Raw genomic sequence first — 26,058 nt, forward strand, 5'->3', positions numbered from 1 at the left:
GGGAGGGGACCAGGGCCAGCGCGGAGGCGGGGGTCACCTGGGGTTGGGGGTGGGCGCACCAGCCCTCCGCACGCTCCTCTCTTTCTAGTCCTCGCCGCCACCACCTCGCACAGGTCGGAGATCCCTCCTTTCCTTGGCTCCTTTGCGTTGGGGAGGGGGTAAGGCTGAGGGTCGGCGCTTGGTCAGCGGGCGGGGAAGGTAGATTTCACTTGCACCTGACAGTCCCTATTCTTGCCAGCTTCGCCGGGCTTTGCCCGGCGACCAGGTTGGTTCTTCCAGCAACTTTGTTCAGAAGGTTGGTAGGGAGGAGAAACGCCAAGGGGCCCCAAGAGACGCTGGAAAGCGGCTAGGAGCGTGGGCCGGGCTGGAGAGCAAGTCCCCAAGCGGCCCTGAGGCTGGGAGCGCGGCTGGGAGGCGCCGCCGCCGCCGCCGCCGGAATGCGCTCTGCTTAGCGGGACTGCCGGGGGCGCCTGAAGGCCAGCGCTCCAAGGACACGCGGCCACCCGCTCCTCGCGCACCCCGGCCCAGACGCCGCCAGGGCCGGAGCCAAGCAGGCGAGCGGAGCTGCGGGGAGCGCGGGCGAAGGGTGGCAGAAGGGAGGGCGCGCGGGAGGCGGCCCCTCCTCGGCGAGCCATGCGTGCCACGGGCAGCTGAGTAGCTGCCGGGCGCCGCTGCCAAGTCTCCACTCCGCTTTTGTCTTGCCCTCCAGTGAATGGGAAGATGGAGATGGATGTTGAGGGAGTTTCTCCGCGCCCGGAGCCCATCCCCCGCTCCCAGGGGGCTGGCGGAGCCTGCCAGGCGCCGCCACAGCCGCCCCAGCCCCAGCCGCCGCCGCAGCAGCTGGCTCAGGATGAACTGCCCGGCGAGAGTGCAGGCGCTGAGGACAGCGACGATCCCGAGACGAGACCCAACGGCGAGAAAGGAGAGAGCAAGGTAGGTCCACAGTGTTGGCGCTGTGATACCTTTTGAACAAAACCAAGGAGTTGCTGTCGTGGCTGTCACTTTAACCCCTCCGCTCCCCAACCCCCTTCCCTGGTTTGTGTGGGGGTGGGGGTGGCAGATGTGAAGAAGGCTTAAGATTTAAGGGAATCCATGGGCGATAGTGACTTTCCGAACTGGAGGGTATGTGCAGAAGTCTGTCCTGGTTTCAGTGTTCAGCGGTGTGTGCAGAGAAAAGTCTTCTGGTACATGCGGTGTGATGCTCTGGGCAAGCACAGCACCTCAGTAGAGCAGTGATGAGACCTTTGCTTGCCCTCGCGGTCTAACTGAGGCTTATTTGGATGATATGGGTCTAAGAGAAACATTTCTTTAGGAGCTGCCAAGTGGCTTCTGAGACTCCTTGGAGGGTGGTGACATCAACCTAAAGATAACAATGGGAGCAAAGTTTGGCTCATTTGCAGAATGGAGTGCCCTGCTTAACCCCGCTCTAAGCTGGAGGTCCTCTTCCTGACCTGGCATCCTCCTTCTAGGAGGGCAGAGATCAAGTGCCTGGCAGTAGATGAGCCCTACAAATCTTTTGCAGCCCTGCTGTGTCATTGTAGACCGGGGGATAGCTGCTACTTGCTGTGGAAAGAGGAGTTCTTCAGGTAATTGGATTCTAGTAAGAAATGGCTTGAATGTTATTTTCTGGTGCTGATGTCTCTTCCGCTGAGAAAATTGTAAAGTAGAGGAAATGGCATAGAAAATACTGCCTTGGTAGTATTAGTAGGGTGTGTTTATTACAGCTTTGTCTCTGAGCAGTCTTCCTTCACACACTCGGAGTTTAGTTTTGTGGAAGCTAATGTTGCTTTGTTTTATCTGTATAAAGTGTACACTGTATATTTGTTAATATATTTTGAAACTGGCTGGCAATATTGGGGAAAAGTTGGTTCAACAAATCAGACTATTGGAACCAAATGAGTCAGTCAATCTATTTTCTCACTTTTGCTCACTTAAGGAAGTGTGCAGGAAAATGGGCGCTTCTGCTAGTTAGAAAGGAATTGTGTGTCATGAAGTGCCCCTTAACGGAGATTGCCTTGGTTTCTGTTAGAGCTTTCCTAAGATACTAGTGGATTAAATAAATACTGGAAACATGTCGGGATCACATTGAATTGCTGTTCTGTGTTTGGAGACAGGCTCACTTAACAAGTTCAGATTTGCAAATGTTCAGGATTGTTTTGCATTTTGAAACTGAGCTAAGAATCAAAATTGTTGTTTATCTTCCAAAATCAATATTGTTATTTAAATGGCAGTTTACCAAGGAACTAGAATTTGAACACATTCTAGATGCGACCGGGGTGCCTTACAAATGCATACAAGATTTACATTGTGAAAACTATGATGAATTTTAATATTCTGATATCCTCAGCTTTCCAGTCGCTCTTGATTTCATGAATATTTAATTTTGTCATGACTGCATATTTACTACTTTAAATGACTGTCTGCGCTCAGTTTTATGAAATAACCATAACTGAGCATCATATTACCTAATTGAACTTTAAGTGTCTTTTGCAAAATAGGTGTGGAGAATAATTAAAATATACAGCCAGTACTGCCATTTCCATATTGTTGATTCATATGCCCTGAGCATGAGAAATTCCTGCCATCAGCAAAAATCTGTGCTTATTTGTTTCCCTTTGATGCACCATGCAGACTGTCTAATGTTCTACCGGTTGTGAGGAATAAGGAAGGCAGTGCACTAGAAATATGACAGCAGGTGAAAAGAGGACTGAAAGCGGGTTGATTACATTTAGTTAATTAGCATGTTCAGATAATTGAGTATTCTGATGATGTGATTTGCTTCATGTTTGTCTGTAATTTCTTCAGGTGGAAACAAAATACTACTTTTTTTTTTCCCTCCAGGTGTTTGTCTTAAAAAATTATGTTGCATCTTTCTCTTAACCTAGAAATCAGCTGTGTTAACCCTTTGCTTGCCTCTAATACTGTCCTACTGGTTCTTTGGAGTCTGAGGATGGTTGCTGTGTTTCAGACTTTAATAACTGTTCTTGTCTTTGATGGGTACTAAGGCAAGTTATAAATGGATTTTTCTTAGAAAATTCTTATTTCATTAGTGGGAAGTCCTTTGGATGTCTGACCAAATTATTCTATTAAAATATAAATAGAAGACAAACTGGTATAAAGTGAAATGGGGTTTTATCAAGCTATTTGGGGTGAGGGGGAGGAGTTTATCACAGTATGGTTTTCAAACAGTAATGTACAAACATAATGTACCAGATGATTATGTTTTCTTTTCATTCGTGAAAGCAATAAAATACAAATTTCAAAAACTGAATTATTTACTTTAACTTTACCTTAAGGATATTATAAGTAGGATGTGAGTAGATATGCCCTTTGAAAATAAAGTATCAGAGACTAATGGCATTTTTTTTTTAAGATTCTGCTTTAGGGCCATGATTTATTCTCCTATGAATTTATCTCAGTTGTCTTATTGGAAAAGAAATCAGAGCTTAGTGCCAGATCAGCTTGTCTCCTAAATTGCAGGTTCATGGTCATATGTCCTCGGAAAGTCTATGAAATAGGAAGAGAGGTTAGAAAACTGGATCAGTCAAGGGACTTTTTACGCCCAAGTTTCATGATGTGACTGGTGCTTTCTGTCCTAGAATAATGTTTCCTGATTCCTCTCTAGCAAATAGTCTTCAAAGAAATATTAAAGCAGCTGCATATTATATTGCTTTGATTCCATGAACTGGGGAGGAAACAGACCTGAAATAGACCATCTATTCTTCCTCTGTGCTTTAAGGCAGGTTTATATTAAACCCTTACAAAAAGCAGCCTCTTCTCTTTGCAATGACATCCAAAGATAATATTGTAATCACCTTTGGTGACCTAGTGAGATATTTCTTTCTTGTCTTAGCAAAGAAGATTAAATGATCATGGTCCTTAAGTAAGAGACCTTCAAATTCTTGAAAGTGCTCTTGATTCTGGATTTGATCATCCTCAGAACTTCCTTAGAAAGTTTTTTCCAGGCTCTAAATATTGCATCCTTTCATTGCTTTTTAAAATTCTTCTGAAATGCTTTGGTTATACCAAATAACTCTTGGATGGGTGTTTCTGAAACTTTCTTTGGAAAAGTTTAAAAAAGTTTCTTGTGTCGAGGACCTGTACTCCAGTGTCTTATTCCCTCTGTATTATAAAGTTACTTATGCAAATGTGGAAATTCTTCCCATGATCTGATCTTAGATGCTAAAGAAAAATGATTATTTGTTTCCTTCAGGTTCATCTCTTTCATGAATATATGAATGGTGCTTTCTGTCCTCCCTTTTACTTCCTTCCTTACACCCTATGCCTGCTTCACCTCCCCTCTGCCAATACTATTTACTACAGTGTTATATATAGAAGGCATGTTTATGGCCCAGATATGAAGCATTATGACCAAACTCTCTTTTTTGCTCAGCTCTTATTAAATCCTTGGTTTGCAAGATGTGTTATTCCCATGGCTTTGGATTAGAGGAACTCTGTACTGTTGCTACCAATGATACATCATTGATGAAAATGACTCAGTTCTCACTTCAACTGCATTCCATCAGTAATGCTGTTCTAACAGTGATTCTTTAGGAGCATACTGTAGGGACTCTTACCGAGCATGTCATTACATTTGTGAAAGCCTTTTATTTTGGAAATAAATTTACATTTATAGAAGAGGTGCAAAGATATATCCTTTGCCCAGTTTCCTCTAATATTAACATCCTACATAATCAAGGTATGTATATTACAATAAAGAAATGAATATTTGCATGAAACTACTAGTTAACTTGTGTAGTAAATTTTTTTTTCGAGTGAATGTGTAACATATAGTTGCTTTCCATTCTATTCCTTTAGTCTTTAAGGTGGTCTTTATACGTGAAAGGCTCTGTGAGAGGGTATTTAAGAGTCAAATTTAACTTCTGGGTGACGATCTCTCCCTTTTATCTGTTGAGTAGGAGCAGCTTGCAAAGTGCAAAGTTGGAGGTCCCTGAAGTTCTGCATCAACTGCAGTGAGCCCTGGGGGAGTTACAAGTTTGGCAAAGCTCTTGAGTGCTGTTAACGTGTGAGGAATAATGGTCTTCCTTTTTTGTTTTAACCTGAAAAACATTCCTGCTCCAGGTAAGATAGGGTTTATCAGTACACAGAGGACAGCAAAGTCTCAAGTGGCAGGCAGAGGATAAAAGGCAATGGATAAATTCAAGGTAGTTCACTTTGATGCCTAACCCCTTGGGTGATTGTTTGTGGCATGAAATCTAATGGAAGCCTTTTTGGTTTTACATTGTATATTAGCCAGGTGAACTCTGACTTCTGGCACAGAAGCAGAAACGTGTCCACAATAGGTAGGACGTCAATGTGATTAAAACTGTTGACTGTGAAATAAAAAAAGACCCCAATTTGATCCTGGCTTTGTCTTTTATTAGCTCTTGACCTTAGACAAGGTCTTAACCTTTCCAAAACTTAACCTTTTCATCTGTAAAATAGGAATAATTATAAATTATTTTACAATAACCATTTATGGTTATTGTATGGCTCGAACGAGATGAAATGTATAGAGTTTTTTATTCAGTGCTTCATAGGTAATGGCTGCTCAATAATAGTGAATAAATTTTATGAGTTGGGGCTTCAAGTCTCCCTAATGTTTTTCAGTTTACTAGAGGGTTCTGGGACTGGAAATGACACAGCCATACTTTTCTACAGTCAAACCAATTTGCTGCTCATCCACCTGGTTTTGCCCTGTGGTCCTTAAGATGTTCTCAGGTCTTGGTGGGCAGAAGGTTAGCAAATAGTTATCCTGACTTGTCAATAGTCTGCTGTTTTCTCATCAGGAAAACCAAGGAAGAGCAGGATGAAAAGTCCCTATATCCTACCCCAGGCCCCAGAAGTATGCCTAAGACACTAGGAAAGCAAATGGATTACTCTGCTTTTGCACATTATATTTACAGCTTTTCAGGAAGATTAGGTGGCAAATCTTAAGACTTAACAAATGATTGAGTTAAAAAGTTGTATCTGTTAGGACTCTTTGGTTGCAGGAAATAGAAACTGACTTTACTGTGAGCAAAATATTGTAAAATTTTAAGGTAATTACAAAATCAAACGGAAAATGACAAAACTAGTTTTGGGGAAATGCTGACACAAGAGTTGCTCAGATTTAAGTAGTAGAAAGTACTGAAAGGGCGCTGACATAAGAAAAATAAATCCTAGCCATTTTTCGCCTTTATGCCACTCTGCTCAAGACCTGTATTTTATGGGAAGGTTATCTAACTGGCCTCTCTTGGGTCAGATAGCTGCTTCTTGGCCAAGGTAAGGTGGGAATCCTCAATGCAGGTTCCTTCAAATTGTTTCTTTTGGATGGGGTTTAATTCTTGGAAAAATAAATCATGGTGCTGTTATGAGACCAAAGAAAATGGATATTAGTTGCCAAAACAACCATTATCACCCCTTTTCTAGATAGAGAGAGGCAGAGAGAAAGAATGAGAAAGAGAATGAGAAAAAATGAGAGGGAGAAACAGACATATTTAGACAAGAATCTGGAATATTTTGTAGCATTGTATTCCTACCATTTTAAAAGAAAGAATACAGAGGAAAGTATGGAATCTATCATGTACTTATGTGCAGGAAGAAGGGCAGAGAACTTGATCCTTATTTATTTATTTATTTATTTAGACAGAGTCTTGCTCTGTCACCCAGGCTGGAGTGCGGTGGCGTGATCTCGGCTCACTGCAACCTCTGCCTCCCGGGTTCAAGCAATTCTCCTGCGACAGCCTTTTGAGTAGCTGGGATTACAGGCGCATGCCACCACCCCTGGCTAATTTTTGTATTTTTAGTAGAGATGGGGTTTCACCATGTTGGTCAGGCTGGTCTCAAACTCATGACCTCGTGATCTGCCCGCCTCGGCCTCCTAAAGTGTTGGGATTACAGGCTTGAACCACTGCACCTGGCCGATCCTTATTTTTATATGCAAAATGAGACTCCTAGAATTAGGAAACTGGATTGGAATGCGTATCCCACTGGGTCTCGTCTACCTAATCTCCTTTCTTTATTTTTACATAGGAGAAAATTGAGGTCCCATAAGTGATTTGCCCAAAGGCAGAGCTGGCACTTGAATACCTTTTAACCTGGAACCTGCATCCAGGTGACATAAGTCAAAGTCCCTCCTCTTCTTAGGAAACTCTAATCCTCTCTGAGTTCTTATATGGTTACATGAAACATTGGGAGTCTGCTTTAGAATTTCAGAATTCTTAGTTTCTCAACTTATAAAATGAGATCAGCAGCACACATCTCCTGAACAGATAATCTGACAATGGGTGCAATTGGGCCCTGATGTTTTAAAATACAAATACAGACCTTTCATGGTACTCCTGTCCTTTAGAATAAAATATATCAATAATTTTTGTTGGCCTGTAAATTGAAGCAAGTTGATTTATTGCTCAAATTTCTAAAGCTTTTTCTTTGACCTTTGAATTTACATGTCAAAATGTTTCTGTCCTCACATTTTGACCTTGTACCATATGGAGGAAGTCCTGTAGGTGGTGGAATCATGGACAGTGTTAGTTTCTCATTTTTGGGTGGCAAGTGTGGGGAGTTAAGTTGTTCATTCCTGGGCACACATTCTTCTGGCACCATGCCTGGCACATAGGTGCTCAATAAATAGTGGTTATGTTGAATTCTGCATTGATGCATTCAGTCAACATGTATTAGCTGGAATTGCAAAGTTAAAGAAGTTAAAACTCCGCCACAGTTCAGTGGAGGAGACACACTTATACACAGATCATCATGCTATAAGACGGTGAGGGCCATGAAAGAGATGAGAATAAGAGGTATTGCAGAGAGGGGCTCAGCTGCCCTCCCTGAATGGAGACTGCATAGAAAGGAGCCATTTCACCAGGTTTAAGAGGAGTAGGAAATGCAGAGCAAGAGCTTTCCAGATAGAGGGAATGGGTCAATATTTGGAATGGCTGAGAAAGATTCAGAAGTTTGTCATAGAATTGAGTAGAGGTAATAGCTGGAGGTTTATTTATCATGAAGGCCTTGTAATGCCATGCCAGGAAGTTTGGACTTTATCTTATAAATAGGTTGAGAGTAAAACTTTGAGACTGTCTTAGCGGTCTAACACTGTCCAGCAGGGGTTTCCAGACTTGGGAATTCCCTACATCGTAAATGTAAAAGAAAATCTCGATACAAAAATAGAATTAACTCCTGTTTATTGTATGACAAGAGAGGATATTACATTATTTCATAAATGAAGTGCACTTAAGCACCAAAAATGATAAATAAAATTTGTGTCAGGATAGAGCAGCCTTTCTTGAGAAAGAATAGGTAGCAGCCTTAACTCAACCCTCTCCCAACCCATCTCTCTCACATGCATCCTGTCTTATCCCATCATAGCCCATCACACCCCACTGTCCTCATTGTCCTCACTTCTCTGTAGACTTCTATGTACTTCCTTATGGATAGGGGGTTGGGAACTGCTGGGGGCACCCGTTTCAAGCCTGAGATTGGGCTGAGGCATTTTTGCTGAGTTTATCTTCTTTTTCTCATGGGCACGACCATGGCAGAGTTACTGTCAGTGGTAAGAGGGATTGATGTTCTTAGACTAGCCTATTGTTTTTACCTCTAAAAAGTAATTAAAAATAAGACATTCCTGAGCTCACTCAAAAACATAACTGGAGGCAGCAGGAGGAGTAGTGATTCTCGTAGCATATTCTTAAAAATTGAGGCCATTTAACATGTTTTGTAAGATAAAGTATTGACCTGTCTAACAAGCATTTCAATGAATAGCCAAACGAAATGAGACTGTGGGACACATAGAGACACTGCTCAGCGAGTGGCTCCTTTATTTCCTGAGATTCGCCTTAAATAATCAAAGGCACAGGTCACAATTCATTTGCAAAAACTAGTGACTGGCTCTGTGCTGTCCATCCATCCCATGCTTCCTCCTGTATGCTTTTCCCAGACTTGCATCCGCCTCCCCACGTTAGACCCTCTTGTTCTGTACAATGTTTTATTTTTATTTCTATTTTTTATTTTACTTTAAGACCCAGCAATCCCATTACTGGGGATATAACCAAAAGATTATAAATCATTCTACTATAAAGACACATGTACACGTATGTTTATTATAGCACTATTCACAATAGCAAAGACTTGGAACCAACCCAAATGCCCATCAATGATAGACTGGATAAAGAAAATGTTGCACATATATACCATGGAATACAATCTGTTTTTTAAGTAAGATTAATTGCCATATAATTTACAGACAGTAAAACTCACGCTTTTTAAATCTACAGTTTGGGTTTTGACAAATGTGTACACCTGTGTAACCACCACAATTAGGATGTAGGATGTTTCCATCATCCTCAAAGAGTTCTTTTGCGTTCCTTGCTGCATAATTCCCTCACCTTTCCCCAGCCTTTTCCAAAATTTTCTGTAAAGTGAGTCAGATAGTATATAGCCCTTTGTATCCAGCTTCCTTTGCTTAACAAAATTTGTTTGATATCCACCCATTTTATTGTATGTATCAATAGTTCATTTTTCTTACTCAATAATATTTCATTGTATGGATGTATACCACGTGTTGCTTTTCTGTTTACCTGATGATGTACACTTGGGTTGCTTACAAATTTTTGGCTTTTATGAATAAAGCTGCTATAAGCTTTGTTTTGTGAGTGTGAGGACATTTTCATTTCTCTCGGATGAATTTCTAGGGATGAGATTGTTAGGTCATATAAGTGTGTGTTTAACTTTATAGGAAGTTGCCAATCTATTGTTAAAAGTAGCTCAACCGTTTCACATTTCTATCAGTTCCAGTCCCTGAGAGTTCCAGTTCCTCCACATCATTGTGAACACTCGGCATTGGCTGTATTTTTAATTTTAGCTATTCAAGTAGATGTACAATGATATCTCATTGTGGCTTTAATTTGTATTTCCCTATTAAATAATGATATTGAGCATCTTTTTATGTGCTTAATTGCTATTTGTATGTTTCTTTGGTAAAAAGTCTGTTCAAATCTTTGCCCCGTCTTAGAAAAAATTGGGTTGTTTATATTCTTTATTGAGACAATCTATTATTTTCACATAGATTTAGGTTTCAGAAACCCTGGTGGAAGTTTGAGGAGATTACGAAGTGAGGGACATTTCAAGCTTTCTTTATTAGGGTTGTTGGTGAACTAGCATTTATTGGGCATTTATCATGTGCCAGTCACAGAGCAAGGTAGATTCACATCAGGTGGTCTCATCTTATGCTTTCCAGTAATCCTGAGAAATACCTATTATTAACCCTGAGGTCACACAGCTAGTATATGTCAGAGAAGGAATTAAATTTAAGTCTTCCTGATATACTGTTTCCACTTCCTCAGGTGTGACTCCAAAGCTTGTTTTCCACAACTGACTGGTTAGTTTCCCAGCCAAATCCCTTGCACTGCTCTGGGTGTTTTAAAAGTAGCCCTCAGGTGAAATAACACTGCTGGCACTGACATGCAAATCAGAACATTGAGCTTAAGGCAAAGAGAATGCTCCCAGTTTTATTTCAGTCCCGAAAAAAAAAAAAAAAAACCTATCCATTTCAGAAGATAGAAAAGTGAGAGTTCACCAGAGAAGTTGAAGGTCTGAGGTGTTCATTTACATGTCAGCACCCAGGGATGTGCATCTCTGTCAGATAAATTGCATTGCTATGTTACCCACGGGCCTAGGTTTGGGGTCATTCTTGGGAATTAGGCCCCATTTTAAACCCCGGTTTTGTTTCTACAGACTGTAAGGACCTTGGGCAAACCATATGAACACTCTGGTCTGGATTTTCTTATCAATGAAGATGACGGATAAGGTCTTCTTACATACCTGAAGTTATAGGATGGAATTACTAGTAAGGTTACTAACTTATCTTAGTTTAACATTGAAAGTTCTCCATCTCAGGTAAACCAGAAAACTTAGTCACCCTCCTTATAGGATGCATGTAAAACATCTGTGCCTTTGTAGGCTCTCAGGATATGAGAGCTGTCATTGTTGAATGTGCTTTGGGGCATTCAATCTGTGAGTCTGAAAATGACTCATTGTATTTCAGAACTAATGAGGCCCTATGAATGATTCCAGGTTCTTCAAATTGACTTTAAAAATAGTTCAAAGCAAGGCTCTGGATTTGAATTGGAGGAACAATATTACCTTTCTGAATAAGTGGCCATAGAACTTTCTGAGGCAGCTCCCCAAAGCCTCTAACCACAATGTAAGTGTGTTTTAGGATGCTAGCTCTGTTTTAGAATGCTAGTCTCCCTGGCTGGAGAACGGAAAGCTCTTTGAAAGAGTGCTTTCACTGGCAGAACACAAATCAGCTCAATAATTTTTTCTTTAAAGTTGCATGGTTGGTAGGGTTTGTGTCATTAAGAATCTGACTCAATATTTCCCATGGTAACCCTCATTTGGGAAAAAAAAACTGCTCTTGTAGGAAAGAATGTGGGACTTGGATGGTATGACATTGAATCCTGGATCTGCCCTTTGTAACTGTGAACTCCTGGACAAGTCACATTTTCTTTGAGTCTCAGTATCCTTTACTGTTCAGGATCCTTTACTGTTCTGTCTAGACCAGAAACTCAAATTCAGTAGTGCATGAGCAAAGCCTATTGTAAGTTCTTGCATGAATCTGAATGTATATCTGTCAGTCACTCTGGTTTTGTTGGATAAATGAGTCCTACCTGCATTCATGGTTTTCTGTTATTCTATTTAAGGAATTGAACAAAAGAACATCAGAGTTAAAGGAGCTGGGGGATAGGGTGCAAAGGATCATGTGGTCATTCCTCAGAAGGATATCCTCAGATGATACTGCATGGGTTCGTGTGCCCAGGAGGTCCAAGGGGCTGGATTTGAGTGGCAGGACACCACCAGGGGCCTCTTCAACTGACCCTGAAAACTTGCTCTCCTGCCTGTCTTGCTTGCTCTTTGGATGAAAGTAATAATAACCTTTTTAAAAATATACATACTTTGAAGATTTTTGAGCTCACAGTGTCCTACCCTAAGCCTTTGCTAAAGCCATTCCCTTCGCCTAGAATGCTCTTCCTTCCCTCTCTTTCACTTTCTTGTCACCCAGTTAATTCCTACTCAGCCTTCAAAATTCAGTTCAATACCTCAAGGAAGCTTTCCCTGATTTGAACCTTTCCCTGCATACCTCATAAGTCAGGTTCCTCACATAGAGGGGAATAATACACACTGGGGCCTATTGGAGGTTGGAGGGTGGGAGAAGGAAGAGGATCAGGAAAATAACTAATGGATACTAGGCTTAATACCTAGGTGGTGCAATAATCTGTACAACAAACCCCCATGATACAAGTTTACCTGCACATGTACCCCTGAACTTAAATTAGAAAAAATAAGTCCCTGTTGATGGGATATCACACATTCTTAGTTGCGTAATCTGTCTAATGTATGTCATGAGGATAGGGACAGATCTGTATTTTCAGGCAATTTCTCCAATCCTAACGTAGTAGCAATCATATCAGGGTACCCATTTGGGTAATCTTTTATCTAAGACTTACTTTCTGGGACAGGATGGTCGATGTTCTTATGCAGCCCACATTTTAGTGGGAGAGAGAGATGCTAAACAAGTAAACAACTAAATAAACATCACAGAAAATAAACAACTAAAACAAATACTTGACACCAGTGGCCCCTTAGCTGTAGGCACATATTCAGACCCCCTGTCTAACCATATTTATTCAAGACAGCAAACAAATAACCATAATCCAGCCTGTTTTCTGGAATGGCCATGTATCTTAGAGCCTAAGAACCTGGCCTTGTCTACTTCTTTCTACTTTGTTTTCAGGGTTTAAGTTCTGCTCACCATATTGGCATTGGGAAATATGCAGCAAATGCGCCACCAGTTCCCTTCCTGGGTTCAGGTTAGTCATTGCAAACTAATCACAGCACTCTTTGCTATTGAGTTCAGCCTTCGCCTTGGAAGCAGGCATTCCTTAACAATCAATTGGAGGTGGTGTACAAGATGAAACTCTGGTGCTGTCCTTGCTAGGCTTACAGCTTTCTTAGCAATGGCTTCTCCCTTGCTTAGACCAGACACTCAATCTTCAGTGCTCCCCTCCTCAATTTCTAAACCTGAATTATTCAATATAATGGTCAATTGACACATGTGGCTATTTACATTTAAACATGAGTAAAATTTAATTAAAAATTCAGTTACTTATTTGCACAGCTCCATTTCAAATGCTTAAAAGCCTTAAGTCTAATGGTTGCACAATGCAGATATAGAGTGTGTCTATTATTGCAGAAAGTTTTATAGGACAGGGATGTTATAGACTCTGACTTTACCTCTCCTAGCCTGCCTCAGCTGTTGTTATGAGAAGCTGTGAAACAAATCCTTTGACAAGGACGGAAATTTTACAACTTCCCTGGGTTTGATTTAGGTTCTTGGTGACTTACAAATTGTTTTAGAATTACCAATATTGTTGTGTATAGAGGCAGCTTAGAGCAAGATCTCTTTCAAAAACTTTGGCTAGTGGGGTTACTATTTTTACTTAGGTATTCTCTTGAATCTTGGTATTTGCCCTTGACCATTATAGAAAGCAGTCTTTGGTAAAGTGGTTCCAAGAGATGGCTTTTCTATTACTCAAGTTCAAAGCCTTTATTAGTGGGTAGTGGAACCACTGCCTGAAGCACCATTGACATCTCCTCTTAGCCATTTACTAATGATTGTCTTCACACTGTGGGGATTACTATAATGGTACTTATTGTCAGAATACACAGGCAGAGAAATCTTGCCAAGAGCCCAAATCTAAGATCATCAAAGAGCCTCCATGCTTGCAACAACAACGTAGGGAATAATTTTCAAATTATATAATGGATAAAGAATACTAAGTTACAAAGTAACACTCTTAAGGTGTTTGTCCTATTCTCTTCTTACATCTTACTGAATAAAATTTCAAATACGTTATGATTGCTAGTGGTTTTAGGTATAGATAAATAAGAAAAAGAGTGTATATGAAAAAACGTCTGATAATAGATATTACCTTTTTAACCCTTCTTGTATTTCTTCTTTTAAATCCATGAGTGAGAAGAGTAATCTTTTTAAGATTGGAGGAAGGATTGGAGGAAGTCTCCTGATATGAGACTTGCTGTGCCTTTGTCTGGCACATTAACTGTCAGCAGGAAAAGAGATGGGAAAATGGCCCCAGAGTGGATTTGGTGAATTTCCTCCCTGTTAGCTAGGATGAAAATTTGAATGACACCTTGAAGTGATCTAAAACTCTTATTTACACATCCAGTTAGCTGGGAGGCCCCTAGGCATCCCATTCAGGATGTAGCAATGCATGGAAGACAGTGAGAGTGGGAGATGTCAGCCTTCTCTCCTCCATTTCAGCAGTGGCAGATAATCTGAACCAAGGAATGAGAATACAGTTGATACAGAGAACAATAATCAAGAAAGAAAAAGATATATAGCTAAACCAATAAAAATGACATCTTTCTGGTATTTTTACCTACCATTTAAATAAGTATTAAAACATAGAGATACAGAAACACTACTATATTTGCCAAAAGTTAGAGATGTAACCAAGGCAACCATAATTGCCCTTTAGTCATTACCTTCTTATTTCTTTATGTTTGAACTAAAGACATGAAGCTAGAGCTCATTCCAGAGTCCTGTGCATCAGGGAGTTCACTTTCACCACTGAGATTTACTAGTGAAAATATGGACTCTAGGTATCTGTGATGTCAATAGCTTCAAGCAACTTGAAACCTAGAAGGGCACATGAATAAGGAGCAAGAATGAGGAAAAATTGCTGTAACTCCTTGCTGTAACTATTGTGTCTTCCCATGCTCACTACTCAGAAATGTGAACTCACTTTCTGTATGTGATTGTAGCAAAAGCACTTAGCTCAGAGTCACGCCAGCTGGGAGTCACAACCTAAATATTGGGTCGTCACGTGTCCATTTGTTCTACTTTCAGTTTCCAGGCAATTTTGGAATTCAAAGAAACCTCCTTGTTTATGGCACCAGTCCCTGAATTCTATAGAGATTCAGTATCTGTGGCAATATCAACATGTCAGATGTTGCTTCTTTGGTTGTGTATCCTTTTAATGAAGGAAGAAGAGGTAGAGAAAAAAGAAAATCCTTGAGGGACAAGCAGTATTGAAGACCTAACATTTCACAGCTGCTGTGATGTTTGAAAATTTATGTGAAGTCTTTATTTTGATGCAACAATTTAATTGTGGCCTAGAGCTGAGATTTGCATCTCTAAGGCTATTCAGTGTAGAGTTACAACGATAAGGTACACCATACACTTCACTACATTGTTTAGTATTTTTTTTCTTTCGTTTTTCTTTGGTGTCATTTGCATAACAGCTGTGTTTGAAAAACTCCAAGTTCTATAAAGGGTTAATTTTGCACTGGGTTAGCAACTAAGGTCTAACCTTCTTCAGGGCTAGACTAAGTGTCTATTTGGTGTCAGGTAGGTGAAGCAGTCTGATGTTTGAGTTGAGAATCATATCACTCTCTAAAAACAGTCTGGCTTTCTGCTGATGATTCATCAGAAAAATGAGCATGGTAATTGAATTGGGGGTTGAAAAGGATCACAAGGAAAATAACCACATTCAACTTTTGGCGCTGTCATATGAAATCCTGTCAATGTGCTATACATAAAGCAATGATCTCTCATAGTGGACTCTTTTAGCAAATGCAGGCACTAATTTTTTTTGCTCTGATCAGTTACAAGAGACTGTCTATCACTGCTGTTAAATCAGGGTGGGATTTGGAAACAGAATTGGAAAATGAGTCTCTCTGAATGCCTGTGATGCCTTTTATGTGTTGATCAGATTCTGGGAAAGAAATCTGGGTTCTAAAGGAAAAGATGACAACTCAGAGAAACTCAAATGGTGGAATTTTCTCAGAAAAGAATTAATCCTCTTTTTGAGCATGGTTGTGATAAAAACTGTTACAGGACCTGTAGCTGCTTTACTTTGGAAAGATACAGGTTTTCTTCCAACTGTATGGATAGTTGGTTTGTACAGGTTGGACAAAATAACCATCTTTTGGCAAGTTATAGGTTTAACTCTTCTCTAGAGAGGCGTTTCTCCACTGGGGATGATTTTGGCCCTCCCTCTAGGGACATTCAGTCATATCTGCAGACATTTTTGGCTGTCACAGCCATTGGTGGGGTGCTCCTGGCATCCAGTAGGTAGAAGCCAAGGATGCTGATAAATATCCTGCAATGCACATTGCAGCCTCCTACAATGCCAAATTATCAGGCCCAACATATCAGTAGGGCTAAGGTTCAGAAACCCTGATCTGAAAAATATTCTGGGACTTTCGGGTCTTGTTTTTGTATATCCTTTATGAGAATAATATTTTGAGGGGAAGTTTTAAAACAGAATGTGTAAGGCTTTGTCTTGTTATGAGGTAGTCAGGATCCCCAAGTCTGTAAATATATCCTTTTTCCAGATCTAATTGTAAGAGGCTAGTATGAGGAGAAAGTTTCTTAAACCAAGAATTCCAAGCGTTGTCTTTTCTCTAATAAAATTGAGATTTGCGGGGACCCTTTCTGTTGTTTTGAAGGTAGAAGACGGGAAACTTCTCTAAAAATCATAGTCTCAGACTTTAATGAAGGTTCTCTCTCTCTTTTCTTTTTCTAGAGATGGAGTCTCGCTATGTTGCCCAGGCTGTTCTGGAACTCTTGGGCTCAAACGATCCTCCCACCTAAGCCTCCCAGAGTGCTGGGATTACAGGTGTGATCCACTATGATTGGAAAGATTGTGTCTTGATGCCAAACTATATAGCTTTGGGTTTCTAAACCAGTGATTTCAAATTGTGTAGCAGTTATACTGTCATTAAATTTTGCTACAAACATTTTCTTATCTTCTACAATATGGATTAGTCCATGCTTATGAATTTTCAAACCAGGAAAAACATTGTATCCCAAATAGTTTACTTAAAAAACACATGCAACCTAAGGCTCAGAATACTTACCTCTGTAAAGTACTGGAGACTAAATTAGTCATGTTAAAAAAAAAAAGAAGGCTACTTAAACTTAACTTATCCAGTGGGTAGAAACTTTAAACAAATGCATGCACAGTGCAGATTTTACTTTTTAATTTTGATAAGCATGAATAAGGAAAATACTTTATTAAGAAGGAAAACTCTCTTGATTCCACCTTAAATCTTGAAAGATTTAATCTATCAGATTTGTTACTTCGTCTCTTTACTCACTAAAGTTAAAGTAGCAGTCAGTGTGAGATGGTCAAGAAAGGGTCCCATATCAGTTGCTATACCCAGAGCCCAAAGTAAGAAGTGTGACACTTTATTTCAGGTGTTGGCTAACTGTTTCTGCAAAGTGCCAAATAGTAAATATTTTCAGCTTTTTGAACCACACAGTCTCTGTCTCAACTATTCAACTCTTTTATAGTGTAAAGCAGTCATAGACAAATGAATGGATGTGTTTATATTATAACAAAATTGTATTTGCAAAAACAGGCATTAGGACCAATTTGGCTATCAGATCATAGTGTGTCCGCCACTGCTTTATTTAATTCATGCAGTTTTATCATGAGCAAATGCATGATTCTTGTTACATTTTTTCAATGGTGAGGATTATTTATGAAACTACGATACTTTCTTCAAAGCCTCCAGATTGGGAGTCATTGCAGGATGCACTTAAGTGTAGATTTATAGGCCACCTACAACCTAAAAGGCAGAGAAAATGCCATACCCACAAATTGACTGTTAAAACATGATTCAGTGTTCATGGAAATTATCTTATGGGATCTGTTAGGTTATTATAAAAATACAACAGCATTCTCTAATATTTGCTAGATTTCAGAATTAGTGAGAAATCAGGTTGAAAAAAAAAAAAAAGATCAGCCATTTCAAAAGAGGATTCCCTGAGGACGTGAACTGTGCCACGGACTGCTGGTCAGAATAGTGCATGAGATGAGGACAGAATTGTCAGACATTACTTGACACTGTCCTTGGCAGTATGTGATGAGGAAGTGTGTTGCTCGGTTATAGTCCGGGTCTTCCTGATAGAGTTTTCTGACAAGGAGTTGTGTTGCTAGTCCTTGTCAGTGTGCCACCTACTGTGATGTAAGAGCGAGTGATGGTTCCTGCAAACTGTAAAGAGGGAAATGAGCCACCACACATTCTTTGCTTTCTGTTTTCAGTAATCACGTCAATATGATCAAACACTGTGGCACTTCCAACAAGTCAGCCAGTCGCAATGTGGAGGCAATGAGAGATTTTTTTCCACCTCTTAAGTGCCCTCAGTGAAGAAAGATAAAACTGAAGTAGTTTGGTGTGAGCGTTCTCAATCATAGGATGGTAGTGATGCAGTGTGCTGTGTAGCAGCACAAGCATCAAATTGCCCTGAAGTCTTCATTTTATGTGAAATGTGAGGCTCTTAAGAAATAGTCTCTGATTCCCTGAATGAAGTATATGCTCTGTTCAATTAGCCATGTTTTCTTCAGTTCTGCCAGTCAACACCCCTTCCTCAGAATGAATTAAACCTTTAAATTTGCCTTTCACATGAGCCAATGATAAGTTCATGAGAAAAACCTTTGCTGCCTTGTTAAAAAGAGCCTGTCACCCAGGTAGAACTGATTTCATCTGTGACTCAGTTGGAGAACACTCAAGGTAATACACGATGCCTGGCACAGTCTATTCCCCTATTTCCAGGAAGCATCAAACATAATTAAAGATAGGCAAACCTTTTCAGCCTAAAGTAGAGCTAATTTTCTCTTTTTTACTCTCTGTCTCTATATTGAACAAGCTAGTAAAATTCATTATCTATTGGAGAATAATAAATTAACCCAAAACTTAGCAGCAAAAGGAACAATAAGTATTTATTATCTCACATAATTTCTGTAGGTCAGGAATTCAAGCAACTTACCTGCAGGGTTCTGGATCATACTGTCTCATGAAGTCGCAGCACAGATGTCAGCTTGGACTACAACCATCTAAAAGCTTGACTGGACTTGGATGATTGGCTTCCAATATGGCCCAGTCATGTGGCTGGGAAGTTAGTGCTGGTGGTGTGTGGGGGGCCTGAATTCCTTGCCACCTGAATCTCTCCATGGGGCTTCTTGAGTATCCTTACAACATTGTAGCTGGTTTCTTCCAGACTAGTGATTCAAGTGAGAGGAAGGTGGAAGCCACAATGTTTTTTTATGAACTAGCCTCGGAAGTCATACTCTGGCATGTTTGCAGTACCAAATTGTATACACAGAGCAGCCCTACGCAGTGTGGCCGGAGGAAGCACAGAGGTGTGAATATGAAGAGGTGAGAATCATTGGGGGCCTTCTTGGAGGTGGGCTCCTATAGCCAGTTACTTGATCCTTAAATCACATTGTGGAGGTATCAATTTTAGTAAAGGTTCTTTCTAAACTTAGGAAGATGATAACTAACCTAGGCTTTTCACATAAGCAAGAATGTAAAGCTTAGCATATATTAGACCAATTTTTTTTTTTTTTTTTTTTTTTTGCTGTTAATAACACCTGTCAGGTATCTTGGCTGGAAATTTTAAAAGATGCTGGTTGTTCAATTTTTAAAAATCCTCTTAATATGTTGTGATTACATGTATCTAGATTTTCTTTTTGTCTCTTGCTTAGTATCTCAACTGGTCTTAAATCTTTTTTCATGTAACTTTCCTCTATGGAATCTGCATTAGTGCTACTGACAAACCTAAAGGTGTGTAATGTCTCACACATAATAGAGCTTTATTTCTCACTTTTATCACAGTCTAAAATGTGTGTTCTTGGTCAGTGGGTGGCTTTCTTTATGCAGTGAACCACTGGCTCCTTTCATCTTTTGCTTCTGCCATCCTTGATGGCCACATCATCATCTGCATCCAGTCTGAGGAAAGGAAAGAGGGTGGAGATGGTGATGCCACTGACATTCCGCTGGAGGGAACCAGTTATATGGCTATGGCTGGTCCAGGGGCTAGGAAATGTGATTACTCATGAGGCAGTTGCTTCCCAGACACAAGTGTATTCTCTAGAAGCAGGGGTTGTGGGGAGGATTTTATAGAAAGGCAACCATCTCTGCCTGAGATCCCAGGCTCCAGAACTTAGCTGCCTTGGAACATTTTGTAAGAACTAGAATTATGTATATTTGAGATTTTGTGACAAAAGTTAATATTACTTCACTTTATAAGTTAAATTTAAAATAATGTGAACCCAATTCTATAATAAAAATTTCAGCAAGAATCACTTAAATTTCAAAGTTGGAAGCCAAGCACATTGTAAAGTGTTTATACTATTGATACATGGAGGGAAGTGGGCATCACTTTGGACTGATAAATATAAATATTGGACTGATAATATTTTAATATAAAAATAATATATATATAACATAAATATAAAGCTCACTGTCCTTTTGAGGATTATTCTGGAATAATGTGAAACTTTCAAGATATCCACCCTTTCATAGGGAAGCAATCAGCTTTGTTTACACAAAATATCCTCAAACTTATATTTATGTCCCTGTTTCTAGTAATACGTCAGTTTGGATATATCTCAACCATCTATTTTCTCCCCAGTGTTAGCATGATCATCTTCCAGTTGAGGTACTTCTGGGCTGTTGTTGCCATTGCTTTACTAATTGTTGTTATTATTATTAGCAATACCACTTATCCAGCACTTACTGGAGCCAGGCATTGACCTAAAATTTTGCTTATCTTTTATCTAATTTAATCCTCACAAAACCTTGTAAAGTAAGCACATCATCCTAATTTGACCATTACACTGAGTTTCAAAGGCTAAGGTGCAGTTATCGGTGGAGTTGGGATTTAAATATATTCTGCTTGGTACAAAGCCCTTGCTTTCTTTCACCTTATGGTGTATATCAGACTAACTGCAATATAATAAGTTTGTTTCACTTTTTGTTCTTATATCTCTGGGGAAAATTAAATCATGTTTCTTGATCCTTAAATCACATTGTGGAGGTGTCTTCCTACTCTTTTAAAAATCATTCCTGATCCCAAATAGGGCCTTCTCAATTCTGAACAGGCATTTTATTTCATGTGTTGCCTTTGCATGCTCACAAATGGCTTAAACAATGTTTCCGCTACCCTTTCTTAGAGCGTGGGTCTCCTTTGTGAATAAATTTGCAAGCATCTTGAAGAAAATGGAGTGCGAGCCATTAACCATTTTGGCTTTTTAGAGAAGAATCCAATCTTCTGTGACAGAAGGGCAGGATTGATAATTCTTGTGAAGGCACTTTGGAAAGAATTCTATTACCAACTTTAGCAACCCTTTTCATTCTGCCCACACTACCAACTCATCGGTAAACTGGTAAATGGATTCAGCTGATACAGATTTTCCCATTTGCTGGGCTTGCAAACCCATGTTGTCTTCAACAGCTCTTTTCTTGGTCTAGACTCATTGAATCAGTCTTTGCAAGTGGTAAAAAGAACAAGCTTTTAAATCAGACCACTCTGAGTTGGAATCTTGGCTGAGAACCTTTGTAACTGTGTATGGTGTTTGAGAAATTACTTAATCTTTCAATACATCAGTCTTTAATTTTGTAAATGGAAATGGTAGTGCCTAAAGACCTAAACAAGGACACATAAACAAAAATGCTTGGTGTCAGAAGACCAGTAGGTCCCGAGAAATTCTACTGCTACATGAATTTGTTTAAAAAACAATGTCAGTTAGGAATGCAGCAAGTAACAATAACAGCAACAACAAAAGTATGAAAAATAGCTAGAGAAATCAGGATTGATTTTTCTCACTTAGTAAGTCTGTAGATTGGTGGCTAGCGATGTTGGTTCAGGACCTCTATGGCATCAGGGCTGTAATCTCTGTGATTCTCTTGGCTTTGTCCTCGGGCTAGCAAGATGGCTTCTGAAACTGCAGACATTATATTCGTGTACAAGATGAGAGGAAGAGGGAGATATCAGCTGTGCTTTTCTCTATTATCAGGTAAACACAAAAATTTTTCAGAAACTCCCCAGCGATTTTTAACTGATGTCTCATTGGCTGGGTTGTGTCACATGACGATTCCCAGCTGCGAGATGGGCTTGGACGGTGACTATCTAGCTTTGCCAGCTTCAACAGGGGAGTTGAGCAAAGACTCTATTCATAGTCTCATTTGTTGATAGAGTGGCGTGGGATTGGGGGTATAGGAAGTATAAAAGAGGAATGTGTACATGTTATGTTGTGAAAGAAAGCATAGTGGAAAAAATGACTGCATAGCAGTAGGACTGAGGCTTAAATATCAGAGAGGAAAGGAGTGTTTCAGAAAGATCCTAAAGAATAATGATAGGTAGAGAAAAGAGTGGGAGTTTCCAGGCCATAGAAATGGGATGCAGTGACACATGAGCACTGTGTGCATTTCATGTTTGGAATTTAGTAGAAACTTGGTGGCTCTAGGTTGGTGTGTGTGTGTGTGGGTGGGGGTGGGTGGGTATGATTTAGTTGGTGTTGTGGGGAGTGTTAAGTGTGGAGTGTGTTAAATGTGGAAAGATAAAGTAAAACTAGACTTTAAAGAGCCTTGTGCATAGCAGGAAGCAGTTTGGACTTTGGCAGCTGGGAAGGGTACTAGATGGCTTTAACATAAGCTTAGGTTTGAACTGGCGTGAAGATGTATCTAATGCAGGTTATGGGGTATTGGACTACTGCTGTGAGGAAAAAAATAGAGAAGACAACAAATACCGGAGAGCTTTAGGCAGTGGGCTTGACGAGACTTGTCCTGATTTGCTTGAAGAATAACAGAGAGGGAGGAGTTAAGAATAACCCTGAGACATCTAGCTTGGGTGCATGATGATACTATTGAGTAGAGGACAAGGAATACTGGAAAGGAGCAGGATTTGGGGGAGAGAATAATGATTCTGGCTTTAAACGTATATAATTGAATGGGCCTGCAGGAGTTCTAAAGATTGGAGATTCGATTCTAAAGGCCAGGAGAGAGGTTGATGGAAGGTACAGTTACAGAGGAGTAACTGACATCAACCTAGGGCAGCATGCAGAGTGCTAGAGCAGCATGCAACCTAGGCCAAAAAGGAAGAGGCAGAGGAAGAGAAGAAACGAAGAGGGAGTGGAGTTCTGAAGAGGAGTGGGCATTCAATAATTCAGAGAATTCATGCAGAATGGAAGAGACAACACTGATTCTGAACACTAATTTAACTTCATTTGTTATGTCTCTGACATGTTTCCTTTTTTGGATGTTCCCTTGTCTAGACCCTAATTTCTTTGTTATCTGAACTGTTACATCTACTTTCTATTTAGTTTTGTACAAAGTATTAAGCTATTTTCTCTACAAGATATTTGTAAAACTAAAATAAATGCTGGATTTTTTCTGCTTAAAAGCAACATAGGCTCATTATGAGAAAAATCAGAAAACACTGATAGGTAAAAATAAGAAGAGGAAAACCCTCATAATCCTACTACCCAGTAATTACCACTGCCAAGATCTTGGTATATATTTTTCTTGACTAATATTTTTAAACACAAATACACACACAATTTAACATAAATTAGGACACTCTGTACACATTGTATTGCAACCTGCTTTCTTAAATATCACATTATACTGTATCATAAAAATGTTAAATGCTCATCTAATGGCATTACTTTTCATGGATGAATAATATTCCACTCAATCTCTATAAAATTTGAGACAATTCTTTCCTTAATGTTGTACTTTAAGGTTGCTTTTAATTTTTCCCTATTATAAGCAGGGCTGCAGAGAACATTCTTATAGATAAATGTTAGTATACTTTAATGAATAAATGTTAATGCGAGGAAGTATCTTTAAAATAAGTGCTTAGAAAGGGATCACTGGCTCTTCCAATATCCTTTTGAGTGTTGCTCTCAATTTCCTCCCACATACCCAAATGTCTAAAAAGCTCCATTGTGGACTTCTCCTGTTCTTCTTACAATTATTATGAAAGTAACTCTTTGCTCTTCTCTGCACATGACTTGTTCTCATGATACAGAGGGTTTCCTGAGGAGCCACCAAAGTGTTTGAAGGGATGTGAAGGGAGAACCAGAAGCAAAGGTCAGACAGAACAGCATCTCATCCTGAAGAACAATTTGATAATGCATTTCCAATAAAGGAAGAACTTGTCACTGAAGCAGGGTCAGCTGTTATCCTCTGCAGTCAAAAAGAGAAGAAACAGGTTAAATCTATAGGGTGGGTGATTTAAGTTACCTACATGAAATCATTTCCTGGTATTGTAGGCTATTAAGCTTTGAGATGTGCTCCTGGGTGTGACTTTGGAGTCTTATTGGGAAAGATTTAGGCATTTTTAGAATCTCTTTTGGCAGGGGTGGTTAAGTGGACTTTTGTCAGAATGAGATGCCCCTCTCGGTGACCTCTGAAGGCCACTGTTAAGCCCACGAAGTCAGTCTTCAACCTGGGAGATGTGCCATTACTCATGGTTTATTGCACTTGGGTCAGGTGATTATCATTTAAGCCTGTTTTCTGTGTATGTTTGTGTGAACCACTCTACAGAGTTGATTGAAATCTGAAGCTATTTTTCCACTTCAATTCTTTTGTCCATGAATAGTGCTTCTGTGAGAAAAGAGATCAGTGTTGTTTATTGTTGCTACTTTTGTTTTCTTATAGCTGGAAGCTTTTTCTATCAATACAAATTCCGATTCTTTATGAAAGATCAGAGTTAGTCACATGTAATCTGTATATCCAGGGTTACTCTAAGTGACACCATTTTCAACCTTCTGTAGAAATCACTTTGATTCTAATCTGTTTCTTCATTTCTTATATTTTGGGCTTGCGTTAGAAATATTTTCCTTTTTCTTTGGGGCTGAATGCCTGATGGAGAAAGTACAGGCGGACAGCCGAAAATTTTTTCCCTCTAAATAAAAGATCACAGAAGGTGCCTGAGGAGATTTAGACCTCAGGAAAACTAAAATGAGCATTTTAATTCACTCTTCTGGGACTATTTTACATTTTTTTGGTTGGAGGGGAGCTTTGTGACCCTCTCCTTTTTAAAGTATTTTGTCAGTGAGTACTAATTTGATTTGTTAGTGCTATATCGATGGCAAAATGTGATTAATAAGTGAGGAAGATAGGAGTTTTGAATCAGGGGACTATGACCATGTCATGTTGGATTTTTAGCACTGAAATATTTATTCAGTTGTAGAAAAAATATTTAGAAAGTAAGTTCTCCTGCCTTTTTGGATTTCATGTGAAAAATGTGAAGGTATGGAACTGCTGTCTCCCCGAAAAGTTTCCTGATTTTTGTGCTCTTGACTGCATCTTTTTCCAGTACCGATAAGTCAGTTTGTGATGCCCTCCCCTTGAAAATAATGATATTGGTTTCACCAGGAAAGTACCATTGTGGGAAATAGCTGATCAGTTAGAATCAGTGCAAATATGTGCAGAACAGTGAGGAAAGAAGAAGGCTCATTGACCTGGGACTCTGGAGACTTATGGTCTATTCCTGGCTGCCTGGAACTAGCTCTTAGGCATCTTTTCATTTTTCTGTACATGGCCCAAGTAGGACAGACACTATTCTGAGAGCCAGGGACCCTAACTTCTCACTTACAACCTTCTACTAATTTACTGCATGTATGAGTCTAAGCAAGGCTTTCTCCTGTCATTTTCTCCTATGTATAACAATAGGACTACTTCCAAATTATAGACAAATTTGAGTAAGCATTTAGTATCAAGGATTATAAAATTTATTTAAGTGCTCCAAAATGCTCTAAGTATATTTATGTCACTTTCTAAATCACAAAACAAATCCAAACATGTACAATGAGGAAGTAGGTGTTGATGATTACTAAGATACTGGATTTTTTTCATTGAATTCCTGAGTTATGAAGAAATTCACAAGAAACAAATGATTACTTGTTTGACAATCTGGAAGGTAAACATGGGCATGTGGGACAACTTGGCAAGTAAAAGACAAAGGATTACAGGTATGTTTCCTGTCTGCTGTGAACTGGCAGGTGCAGGGGAAACTGAAAAGGTGGGGGAAATATAGAGGCTTTTGGAGGCCAAAGCAGGCAGATCACTTGAGGCCAAGTATTCGAGACCGGCCTGGTCAACATGGTGAAACCCCGTCTCTACCAAATATACAAAAATTAGCTGGCTGTGGTGGCACACACCTGTAATCCCAGCTACTCGGGAAGCTGAGGCAGGAGA

General features: G+C 39.7%; 1 protein-coding gene and 1 long non-coding RNA gene across 6 annotated transcripts in view; both read left to right on the forward strand.

Annotated features, from left to right (window-relative positions):
* Positions 1-26,058, forward strand: part of RBMS3 (RNA binding motif single stranded interacting protein 3) — a 1,476,433-nt gene that overhangs the window by 5,396 nt on the left and 1,444,979 nt on the right. For 4 of the 5 annotated variants that reach the window (XM_034956011.3, XM_055109591.3, XM_055109592.3 and 1 more), the window contains exon 2: positions 710-933. In XM_034956011.3, the coding sequence (XP_034811902.1) occupies positions 710-933 (224 nt within the window). Of the gene's footprint in view, positions 1-42; positions 114-709; positions 934-26,058 lie in introns of those variants that run through there. The other variant, XM_055109595.3, reaches the window with a different exon arrangement.
* Positions 1,170-26,058, forward strand: part of LOC129397382 (uncharacterized) — a 180,244-nt gene continuing 155,355 nt past the window's right edge. The window contains exon 1 of the long non-coding RNA XR_008624709.2: positions 1,170-1,586. This is a non-coding gene — a long non-coding RNA (uncharacterized LOC129397382). The remainder of the gene's footprint in view (positions 1,587-26,058) is intronic.

This window comes from Pan paniscus, chromosome 2, assembly GCF_029289425.2.
Source record: "Pan paniscus chromosome 2, NHGRI_mPanPan1-v2.0_pri, whole genome shotgun sequence".
In the NCBI taxonomy this organism is placed as follows: Eukaryota; Metazoa; Chordata; class Mammalia; order Primates; family Hominidae; genus Pan; species Pan paniscus.